Source organism: Bos taurus, chromosome 12 (assembly GCF_002263795.3).
Source record: "Bos taurus isolate L1 Dominette 01449 registration number 42190680 breed Hereford chromosome 12, ARS-UCD2.0, whole genome shotgun sequence".
NCBI lineage: Eukaryota > Metazoa > Chordata > Mammalia > Artiodactyla > Bovidae > Bos > Bos taurus.
Genome location: NC_037339.1, coordinates 72573975 through 72586617, shown reverse-complemented (window position 1 = coordinate 72586617; position 12643 = coordinate 72573975). Strand labels below are relative to the sequence as shown.

At 39.6% G+C, this 12643-nt stretch overlaps 1 protein-coding gene across 1 annotated transcript in view; it reads right to left on the bottom strand.

The window, feature by feature from the left end:
• The window catches only part of LOC104970698 (ATP-binding cassette sub-family C member 4), a 102610-nt gene that overhangs the window by 27510 nt on the left and 62457 nt on the right, over positions 1–12643 (bottom strand). Inside the window, exons 4-6 of the mRNA XM_025000209.2 lie at positions 8964–9083; positions 7684–7794; positions 1384–1484 (exon numbers count right to left, since the gene is read on the bottom strand). Of these exons, the coding sequence (XP_024855977.1) occupies positions 1384–1484; positions 7684–7794; positions 8964–9083 (332 nt within the window). The remainder of the gene's footprint in view (positions 1–1383; positions 1485–7683; positions 7795–8963; positions 9084–12643) is intronic.

Below are 12643 nucleotides of genomic sequence, written 5' to 3'. Positions count from 1 at the left end.
TAGCCTTGACTAGACGGACCTTTGTTGGCAAAGTAATGTCTCTGCTTTTGAATATGCTATCTAGGTTGGTCATAACTTTCCTTCCAAGGAGAAAGCGTCTTTTAACTTCATGGCTGCAGTTACCATCTGCAGTGATTTTGGAGCCCCAAAAAATAAAGTCTGACACTCTTTCCACTGTTTTCCCATCTATTTTCCATGAAGTGATGGGACCAGATGCCATGATCTTAGTTTTCTGAATGTTGAGCTTTAAGCCAACATTTTCACTCTCCTCTTTCACTTTCACCAAAAGGCTTTTTAGTTTCTCTTCACTTTCTGCCATAAGGGTGGTGTCATCTGCATATCTGAGGTTATTGATATTTCTCCCGGCAATCTTGATCCCAGCTTGTGCTTCTTCCAGCCCAGCGTTTCTCATGATGTACTCTGCCTATAATTTAAACAAGCAGGGTGACAATATACAGCCTTGATGTACTCCTTTTCCTGTTTGGAGCCAGTCTGTTGTTCCATGTCCAGTTCTAACTATTGCTTCCTGACCTGCATACAGGTTTCTCAAGAGGCAGGTCAGGTGGTCTGGTATCCCCATCTCTTTCAAAATTTTCCACAGTTTATTGTGATCAACACAGTCAAGGCTTAAACAACCATAACTCCACACCTTTAAGAGCACATTTTGGGAGAGAGCCTATCCTACCAGAGAGAAGGGCTCTCAGCAAATTCAGGTGCTCAATACACACATGAATAAGTGACAAAATGGAGGGGAGGGGTGCAGGAACATATTAATTAAATAAACTTTAAAATACTGGATTCTTTTCTTTTGCCAAAAATAAGAAATTACCCATTAAGAAGCAAAGATAAACTAGCTGCTAAGAAACGAGCTTATGTTGTCTCCAGAATTTCAGAACCTCTCTCCTACAGAGACATTTATTGTATTTGAAGACAGTTTGTGATGAATATAAAACCCTCTGACATGACATACATATGTGGGAAAATATGTATATATTTTTATTAACTTTAAGCAGATGGAAAGTGAAAGTCGGTCAGTCATGTTCTACTCTTTGCAACCCTGTGGATTGTAGCCTGCCAGACTTCTCTGTCCATGGGGATTCTCCAGGCAAGAATATTGGAATGGGTAGCCATTCCCTTCTCCAGGGGACCTTTCCAACCCAGGGATAAAATCTTTCTCTTTTGTGGCTCCTGCATTGCAGCCGGATTTTTTACCATCTGAGCCACCAGGGAAGCCCTTAAGCAAATGGAGGAGAACATAAAAAAAACTTTGTAAGATAATGTAAAAAAAAAAAAAAAGTTTTATTATTTTATGTAAGAATTGCTTTTATGCCATATAACAGCAAGGAGACCTGAAAAGGGTAAGAACAGAAAAATAAACATCACCATGTTCTCAACTTCAGCACTTTGCCTGACGCACCACTGGAACATCCTCGTGAGTACTAGAGAGAGAGACAGGACCAGGCCAACCTGCCCAAGATCCAAGGCTAAATGAGGAAGAAGAGGAATAAAATTAGTCTACTTCTCAACCCCTCACACAGGTCCTTCTGTCACTTTAGAAAGACGACTCCTTTATTTTTATGATTTTTATTGGAGTATATAGTTGATTTACAAAGTTGTGTTAGTTTCAGGTGTACAATAAAGTGAATTAGCCAGATATATACATATAATCTGTTCTTTTTAAATTATTTTACCAGATATGTCATTACATACAGTCCATACCCCATGGACTGTAGCCTACCAGGCTTCTCTGTCCATGGGACTTTCCAGGCAATAGTACTGGAGTGGATTACAATTTCCTTCTCCAGGGGATCTTCCCAACCCAGGGATTGAACCCAGGTCTCCCGCATTGTAGACAGACGCTTTACCATCTGAGCCACCAGGGAAGTCAATATATGTCATTACAGAGTATTATATAGAATCCCCTGTGCTATACAGTAGGTCCTTTTTAGTTATCTATTTTATTATATAGTAGTGAGAAGACTTCTTTATAATATTTAAATCATTTGCATGTAATGATAGTATCATTCATAATATTACTTCTGTTGCATGAGACAATAGTACAGTAGGAAAAAAGAAAAAAGAAAAAACGCTATGAGGGACTTCCCTGGTGGTCCAATAGCTAAAACTCCGAACTCTCAATGCAGGGGGCTCGGGTTCAATTCCTGGTCAGGCAACTAGACTCCACATGCCACAACTAAGAGTTCACGTGCTGCAACTAAAGTCCTGCCTACTATAACTAAGACTGAAGGTCCCACATGCCCAGCTAAGACCCGATACAGCCAAATAATTAAGTAAATTTTTTTAAATATGAATTTAGAAAGACATAACAAAGCTGTGGTTGTTGTTAAGTCACTAAGTCATGTCTGACTCTGGTGACACCATAGACTGTAGCACTACAGGCTTCCCTGTCCTTTGTTATCTCCCAGAGTTTGCTCAAATTCATGTCCATTGAGTTCGTAATGCTATCTAACCATCTCATCCTCTGTCACCTCCTTCTCCTGCCTTCAATCTTTCCCAGTACCCAAGGTCTTTTCTAATGAATCAGCTCTTTGAGTCAGGTGGCAAAAGTATTGGAGCTTCAGCTTCAGCATCAGTCTTTCCAGTGAATATTCAGGGTTGATTTCCTTTAAGATTGAATGATTTGATCTCCTTGCTGTCCAGTGGACTCTCAAGAGTCTTCTCCAACACTACAACTTGAAAGCATCAATTCTTCAGCCCTCAGCCTTCTTAATGGCCCAAATTTTACATCCATTGACAACTCTTACATGACTACTGGAAAAAACATAACTTTCACAATATGGACATTTGTTGGCAAAGTGATGTTGCTGCTTTTTAATATTCTGTATAGATTTGTCATAGCTTTCCTTCCAAGAAGCAAACGTCCTTTTTTTTCCTTTTTTTTTTTTTATTTTAATTTTTAAACTTTACAATATTGTATTGGTTCTGCCATATATCGAAATGAATCTGCCACAGGCATACATGTGTTCCCCATCCTGAACCCTCCTCCCTCCTCCCTCCCCACACCATCCCTCTGGGTCGTCCCAGTGCACCAGCCCCAAGCATCCAGTATCGTGCATCGAACCTGGACTGGCGACTCGTTTCATATATATTATACATATTTCAATGCCACTCTCCCAAATCATCTCACCCTCTCCCTCTCCCACAGAGTCCAAAAGACTGTTCTATACATCAGTGTCTCTTTTGCTGTCTCATATACAGGGTTATTGTTACCATCTTTCTAAATTCCATATATATGCGTTAGTAAATGTCTTTTTATTCATGGTTGCAGTCACAGTTTGCAGTGATTTTTGGAACCCAAGAAAATAAAATCTGTCACTGCTTTAAATTTTTTCCCATCTATTTGCCATGAAGAGATGGGACTGGATGCCATGATCTTAGATCTTTGAATGCTGAGTTTTAAGCCAGCTTTTTCACTCTGCTCTTTCACTTTCATCAAGAGGCTCTTCAGTTTCTCTTCACTTTCTGCCATTAGAATGGTATCATCTGTATATCTGAGGTTATTGATATTTCTACCAGCAATCTTGATTCCAGCTATGCTTCATCCAGCCTGGCATTTTGCATGATGTATTTTGCACATAAGTTAAATAAAGATAGTGACAACATATAGCTTTGTCATACTCCTTTCCCAGTTTTGAATCAGTTCATTGTTCTATGTCCAGTTCTGATTCTTCTTTAAATGCTTTCAGGTTCTCAGGAGACAGGTAAGATGGTCTGGTATTCCTATCTCTTTCAGAATTTTCCACAGTTTATTGTGATCCACAGAGTCAAAGCCTTTCAACATAGTCAATTAAGGAGATGTTTTTTCTGGAACCCCCTTGCTTTCTCTATGATTCAATGAATGTTGGCAATTTGATCTCTGATTCCTCTGCCTTTTCTAAAACAAGCTTGTATAGTTGGAAGTTCCCAGTTCACATACTGTTGAAATCTTTGAAGGATTTTGAGTATAACTTTATTAGCATGTAAAATGAGTGCAATTGTATGATAGGTTGAACATTCTTTGGCATTGTCTTTCTTTGGGATTGGAATGAAAACAACTCTCAGTCCTGTGGCAACTGCTGAGTTTTTCAAATTTTTGGCATATTATATGAACAGCATCATCTTTTAGGATTTGAAATAGCTAAGCTGGAATTCCATTACCTCCACTAACTTAGTTCATAGTGATGCTTCCTAAGTTCCATTTGACTTCACAATCCAGGATGTCTGGCTCAAGATTAGTGACCACACCATCATGGTTATCCAGGGCATTAAGATCTTTCTGGTACAATTTTTCTGTGTGGTCTTGCCACCTCTTCCTAATCTCTTCTGCTTCTCTTAGGTCCTTACCATTTTTGTCCTTTATCATTTAATCCCACCTGGAGTGAGATACACTTGACAGTATAATATAGTTGAGGATGCCATTGTTCAGATTTTTGTCCTTATACTACAATTATCATTATGTAATTTCACTTTCTACATCCAGTGTAGCTGCAGTTGAAATCACAAACACAAGGCAATGGATTCTAAGAGCCAGTGCTTTTAAATCTAAAATATTACTTTCATTTTTCCATTATTAAAGACTGTAATTCAGGGCTATTCCTATGGTATAGTGAGGGGTGGTGAATTCATGCCACACAATCCAACAACTTCTTATCTGGGACCCACACAGCAGTGAGGATACTGTTTTTGCTATAGAGAATCTTTCTCAGACCCCTACAACCAAGGATTCCAAGTAACCCAAAAGCTAAAACCTAAAACCTAATCTGTACAAAAAGCTTAATAGTAAACCTGGTTCTTTCCATCCAGCTATAGGACACTACCTAGGATGTTCAGAGGTCATCTTGCTACAGTTATGTAGATCTCAACCCATTCAAAGAAAGATAAAAAGATGAAAGATCTCAATGAAGACCTACTGTAAACAAACAAGCAAACTACTCAAAAGCAATCTACAAATTCAGTGCAATCTCTATCAAATTACCAACGGCATTTTTCACAGAATTAGAACAAAAATATCTACATTTTGTATGGAAATACAAAATACCATGAATAGCCAATGTAATCTTGAGAAAAACAAAGAAGAAAAATGAAGCTAGGAGGAATCATGTCCCCTGTCTTCAGACTATACCACAAAGCTACAGTAATTGAAACAATATGCTACTGGCACCAAAAACAGAAATATAGATCAATGGAACAGGACAAAAGTCCAGAGATAAACCCATGCACCTGTGTCACCTATGAGAAAGGAAGCAAGAATATACAATGGAGAAAGACAGTTTCTTTAATAATTGGTGCTGGGAAAACTGGACAGCTACATCTAAAAGAATAAAATCAGAACCCTCCCTAAGACCATAAACAAAAGTAAACTCAAATAGATTACAGACCTAAATGTAAGACCAGACACTAGAAAACTCTTAGATGAAAACATAGGGAGAACCCTCTGACATAAATTGCAGCAAGCTTTTTAACCCACCTCCTAGAGCAATGAAAATAAATAAAACACAAACAAACGGGACCCAATTAAGCTTAAAAACTTTTACACAGCAAAAAACAAACAAACAAAGACAACCTGCAGAATGGGGGGAAATATTTGCAAATGAAGTGACTGATAAGGGATTACTCTCAAAAATATATAAACAGTTCATGCAGTTCAATATCAAAAATAAATAAGTAAACAGCCCAATCAAAAAATGGGCAGAAGATTAAAACAGACATTCTCCAAAGAAGACATACAGATGGCCAAAAAGCACATGAAAAGATGGTCAACATCTCATTATTAAAGAAATGAATATCAAAACTACAGTAAAAAAAAAAAAAACATTTTTTAAGCAAAAAACTACAGTGAGGTTTCACACCAGTCAGAATGACCATCATCAAAAAGTTTACAAACAATAAGTACTGAAGAGGATGTGGAGAAAATTAAATTAGTACATGTAAATTAGTCCATGTAAATTAGTACAGCCACTATGGAGAACAATATGGAGGTTATTTTAAAAACTAAAAATAGATACACAAAAAGATGCCAGGATTCTTGGCCTCTGGAGGAGAAGAATTCAGTCCAGGGCCAGAGACGAGGCTTGATCGCTCAGAGCTTGTGTGTAATAAAGTTTTATTAAAGTATAAAGGAGATAGAGAAAGCTTTTGAGATAGGCATCAGAAGGGGTCAGAAAGAGTACCCCCTTGCTAGTGTTATCCATGGAGTTATATACTCTCTAATTAGTTATTACAGTTAATCAAAAGAATGTCTGGAGGTTGTAAAGACCTCAATAGGTCTACTCCCATAATTTGCACCTTAAGATAACAGGATTAGCCAGAAGGTTTTTTTCCAGAGACTGTCCTCAAGCAGGATACATTATTAATATAATCCTAAGGAATGTAGAGGGACAAAAATGTTTGTCCTTTTTTCCTCCTTAAGAATTCCAGACCCCTCTCTCCTTGGGGACCCCTGGACTTATCAATCTGCCTAGGAATTGACTCTCTCACTACTAAGATCCAGCAATCTCACTCCAGGGCCTATATCCAGAGAAAACCATAATTTATAAGGATACATGCACCCTAGTCTTCACTGCAGGTCTATTTACAACAGCCGGGACATGGAAACAACCTAAATGCCTGTCAACAGAGCAATGGACAAGGAAGATGCAGTACCATATATACAATGGAATGTTACTCAGCCATAAAAAAGGGCAAAATAATGCCATTTGCAGCAACATGGCTGGACCTAGAGATTTGCATACTGAGTGAAATAAGTCTGAGAAAAGTAGAATATGATATTGCTTGCAAGTGGAATATAACAAAAGGCTACAAATGAACATATCTAAAAAACAGAAGTAGAGTAACAGGTGTAGAAAACAAACTTATGTTTACCAGGGGATATGGGAGGGAAGGGATAAATTGGAAGACCGGGACTGACACATACATACTACTATATATAAAATATTAAAATAGATAATTAATAAGAAACTACTGTAAAGTACAGAGAACTCTGTAATGATCTATATGGGAAAAGAATCTAAAAAAGAGTGGATATATGTATGTGTATAGCAGATTGACTTTGCTGTACATCGGAAACTAAGACAACAGTGTAAATGAACTATACCCCAATAAAACTTAAAATAAAAATGAAAGAATGGCTTGAGTGAGCCAAAGCAGGGGCCCAAGGCACCACAGGTCTGTCATACCTGTCATACCAAGGCAGCAGGCATGTCATACCTGGTCTTTGCTCCTGAAGATTCCAAAAGTCAAAACCAGAAATTCTTTTCTAAAGGACTATTCATTTGAAGTATTAATCAAAATGCAAATTACTAAAAAGAATACAGGCACCCCAATGTTCATGGGGTATGGAAAAAAATCTTTAAAAAAGTGAATATATGTATAACAGATTCACTTGGCTATACACCTGAAGCCAACACATCATAAATCAAACATTTGCCAATCAAAAAAATATTTTAAATTATCTCAACAAGGACTTACTGTAAATAAATAATTAAAAGTAAAAAAAATGATAGAAGTTCTCATCAAGACACAAATTACTTTACATGGACACACTGTGGAGTCTCCTGCTGCAGACACTTTAATACAACTCATTAGAACCAAAGAGTATATATTAGACAAGATGACAACAGTTTAATAACTACAAACAAAGCTATCAAATGCAAACATACCACAAATATTCACATGTGTACTTACTTTCTACCAGAATCAGGGCCCCAAAGGCAACAACAGTGACAAAGATGGCACAGATGACATCCAGATACACAGCGAGCCATCGGGACGTCGTCAAAAGCAGGAACCAAGCCTCTGCATTTGTAAACCATAATAAGTGTAATACATAAACAGAAAAAACGTGTTAGCTGCTTCTCATGAGGGAGAGCATTTTCTCAGTTAAGCTACAGAATTTTACACAAGGTAGGACAGCAAAGTTACACACCTGTAACTTCAAAGGAACCTGAAGATTCCAGAAAACTAGGTTCAACACAAAGCAACATATGAGACATGGAGGAATCAGTCCAGGAAGCATGCTTTGAAAACTTCAACCCACGGGTTATCAAGAGAAATACCATCATAAGAAAGAAGTTGGAAAAATATCTCATTGGTGTGTGCCCTGGAGTGCTGGGCCTCAACATGAAGATCCTCCTCTCAAAGGGTCAGCTGTTCCCAGCTCTGACAGCAGAGAGCACAGCTCACACCATTTCCAGCACCTTCTGCCCTCACTACAGGGCCTGCAGTGGTTATTCTTAGGAGTCAGTGACCACATGACCATCAGCTAACAGGGTCTGTATGTGACTTTCAAATGCCATGTTATCTTCAAAATATATTAATGATTGGAAAGTTTGGCCAGGATTTTATATACTTAGAAGAAATTCTGAATTTTCTACCGAGATGGAAAACAAACAAACAAACTTCGCTGATACAAAGCATACTCAAGTGGGTAGCAAATCAGGAACTTATTTTCCCCAACACTTCTGCTACCCTCAATCTATGCTCTCAAAAGACTTGGCAAAGCACACCCTGAAGGGGGAAGAACAGCCACCACCTGGTTCTGAAAATAAAGTTTTATTGGAATACAGCCATGGACTAATGTATGATCTTTGCCTGTCTTTGTGCTACAATGGCAAAGATGAGTAGTTACAATAGAGACAGCACACAAAGCCTACAATATTTTCTATCTGGACCTTTGGAAAAAAGAAAAGCTTATTGAATCCTGCCTTAAAGAGACAGACATCCACAGGGCACAGTGATGGAAGGACAATGCAGGCCAGTCAGGGGAGAAAAGCAGGGCTGTGAGGGGGAAGAGGGGAGCACAGAGGGGATGCTGAGAGGAAGGAGTGGGGGAGGCATGTGTGCAGACGGGCAACATGGGCTGACACACAGAGAGGCGCTGACCAGCCAGGCTACCTGAGACAGAGGTCAGGCCTCAGAAGGGAGCACATCCCATCCTTAGAAATCATCTCCAGAAACTTACAGACCTGAATGCAAATCCTGGTATGCATCAAACAGCTCCTGAAACTTCTGTTCAGCTTTGTATGCCCGGATGGTCCAGAGTCCCCGGAGAGAAGATGCTAAGTGGGAAAACACCGGGCTCCAAGCTGGGGAAGCAGAGACAGACACACATCAGAGAAAGTCAGGGAGGCTGGATGCGAGGAAACCACTGCCTCCCGGGCTCTGAAGTCACACGTCCTACCAAAGGGAATCCTCCATGTGACCCTCAAATTCCTGCTCACATCATGCTACACTTTAATGACCTGGGAATGAGAGATTCTCTTTGAAACTATCTTTGATCAAATTCAAAATCCCAGCTAGATTTAGATAAAGAAATTCTTTACTGGTTCTTTCATCAACATCCTCTCAAATATTTCTCCCTCCATATTCTTCTGGTATCTTTCCAGGTGGAAATTGCTCACAATTTATTAAAAGTATAGTGAAGTATAGTTGATTTACAATAATCTGCTAGTTTCAGGTATGCAGTATAGTCATTCAGTTCTTTTCTCTGATTATATTCCATTATAGGTTATTACAGGACACTGAATAAAATTCTCTGTGCTTTACACTTAATCCTTGTTATCTATTTGACGTATTAATAGTAGTGTGTCTATTAATCCCATATTTCTAATTTGCTCCTCGCTCTTTCCCAATGCCCTTTGGTAACCACAAGTTTGTTTTTTTATGCCACTGAGTCTATTTCTAGTTTGTGTATAGATTCATTTGTATTATTTTTAGATTTCATGTATAAGTGATATCATATGTGTCTTTCTCTGACTTTCTTTACTAAGAATAATACTCTCTAGATCCATCCATGTTGCTGCAAATGGCAATATTTCTTTTTTTTTCCCCATAGGTGAGTAATTATCATTCACTAATTCTTTAACCAGTAGCATTTTAAACTTTAATTCCTCATTAGAGTCCTCACCACACTGAATTTTGATGAGCTACCTGTGCATTGATTCCACCTTAGATGAGTAACCAAGGGCTGAGATAGAGTCAGTGCATCTCCCATCCTGGACCGGAGCCAGACATAGGACAGGAATGAGATGAGTAAGAAAGTGGACAGTCTGCCACCTCCCCCATCCTGGGACTCTCCCTGCACCTGCGCCAGGATTCTCTGTATGGGTCACGGAGCACCTGGTTCTGCACTGCCCTTGTGCCCACAGGACCTGGCAGATGAGGAGCCTTTGAATAGTCTTGACTTCTGCTCCAGGAACATGATGGATGTTTTTATATCTGCCTGCTGGACACCTGTCCTGTTGTTTGGGGGGCACTGTGGCCTGTGATACTCACATCACCCTTTTAGAATCTGACAGTGGCCTCAGTGTCCATCTTTTGAGTGACTTCATGTGGTTGGGGGCCTGATGTCACATGACTTCCCATTCATTTCCTGCCATCTTCTCTAAAAGCACACTGACCATGAGCACCAGGGTCAGGCTCTTGCCTGTCAGGGAACAGCTGGGCTGCAGGCTGCCAGACAGGGAGGACCCTTACATTTCTCATTCCCCACCATGAATGAGGATGCAACTTGCTATTGCCAGGGGCACATGGTGAGCCTCTGACCTCTGTCTGGAATGAGTGATAACTTGAGCTGTATGAGCAGGAAATACTGACATCACTTTGTTACCTGTGTGGGTTCTAGAGAAGACCTGTTAGTACAACTAGGTTGTTTATGGGAAGTTAGTAATGCATCTTACATGAGGCTACAGAGATTTTATAAAATGATAGGGGAAAGAATCCAGGGGGAAACTCCAAACTGTTTTCAGGTCCTCACTCCTTAGTCCAGTATCTGAATGCTGGTCTGGTGACAGTTCAGTCAGTAGAGACGTGTACCTGGGCACTGCACATTTGGAGGGGTTGAGGTACAAACAAGTAAAGACACAGAACCTCCTCTTGTGTTTAGTGTCCCCAGTTCTATAAAGAAGGAAGGAGCAGGGGCGGTCCTAAGATGGCAGAGGAATAGGATGGGGAGACCACTTTCTCCCCCACAAATTCATCAAAATATCATTTGAATGCTGTACAAATTCCACAAAACAACTTCTGAATGCTGGCAGAGGATGCCAGCCACTTAGAAAGGCAGCCCATTCTCTTTGAAAGGTGGTCACCTCTATCTCCTCCCTACCTCTTCTCTTCTCTGCCTAAATCTGTTGGATCTCTTTGGGTGTTCTAGGCTGTGGAGAACACGTAGGGAACTGATTACTGGTTAGATTGGTCTCTGTCCTTTTGACTCCCCCTCTTCTCCTCCTGGTCACCTCTATCTCCCTCCTCCTTCTTCTCTTCTCCATGTAACTCTGTGAACCTCTCTGGGTGTCCCTCACTGTGGAGAATCTTTTCATCATTAACCTAGATGTTTTATCATTGGTGCTGTATGGATGGGAAAGTCTGTATGGATGGGATGTAAGAATAAGACTGAAAGCCAGAGGCAGGAGGCTTAAATCCAAAACTTGAGAACACCAGAAAACTCATGGAACACTAATCAACAAGAGCTCATCCAAAAGCCTCCATTCCTACACTGAAACCAAGCTGCACCCAAGAGCCAACAAATTTCAGAGCAAGACATACATACCAAGCTAATTCTCCAACAACATAGGAACATAACCCCAAGCATTAAAATAAAGGTGGCCAAAAGTCACACCAAACCCATAGACATCTCAAAATTCACTACTGGACACTTCATTGCACTCCAGAGAGAAGAGATCCAGCTCCACCCACCAGAACACTGACGCAAGCTTCCTTAACCAGGAAACCTTGACAAGCCACTCGTCCAACCACACTCCTAGGGAGGAACCCTCATAATAAAGAGGAACCACAAACTTTCAGCATACAGAAAGGCCACCCCAAACACAGCAATCTAAACAAAATGAAAAGGCAGAGAAATATTCAGCAGGTAAAGCAACATGATAAATGCCCACCAACCCAAACAAAAGAGGAGGAAATAGGGAATCTACCTAAAAATGAATTCAGAATAATGATCTGAATGATCAGTAAAAATGATCCAAAATCTTGAAAACAAAATGGAGTTACAGATAAATAATCTGGAGACAAGGATTGAGAAGATGCAAGAAAATTTTAACAAGGACTTAAAAGAAATAAAAAAGAGTCAATCAATAATGAATATGCAATAACTGAGACAAAAGCACTCTGGAGGGAACCAACAGTAGAATAACTGAGGCATAAAATAGGATAAGTGATGTCAAAGATAGAATGGTAGAAATAAATGAAGCAGAGAGGAAAAAAGAAAATGTATTAAAAGAAATGAGGACAATCTCAGAGACCTCTGGAACAATGTTAAACGCCCCAACATTCGAATCATAGGAGCCTCAAAAGAAGAAGACAAAAAGGAAGGCCATGAAAAAATACTTTAGGAGATAACAGCTGAAAAATTCCCTAAAATGGTGAAGGAAATAGCCACCAAAGTTCAAGAAAACTAGAGAGTCCCAAACAGGATAAACCCAAGACAAAACACCCCAAGACACATATTAATCAAATTAACAAACATCAAACACAAAGAACAAATATTAAAAATATCAAGGGAAAAGCAACACATAACACACTAGGGGATTTCCATAAGAATAACAGCTGATCTTTCAATAGAAACTCCTCAGGCCAGAAGGGAATGGCCAGACATACTTAAAGTGATGAAAGAGAAAAACCTACAACCCAG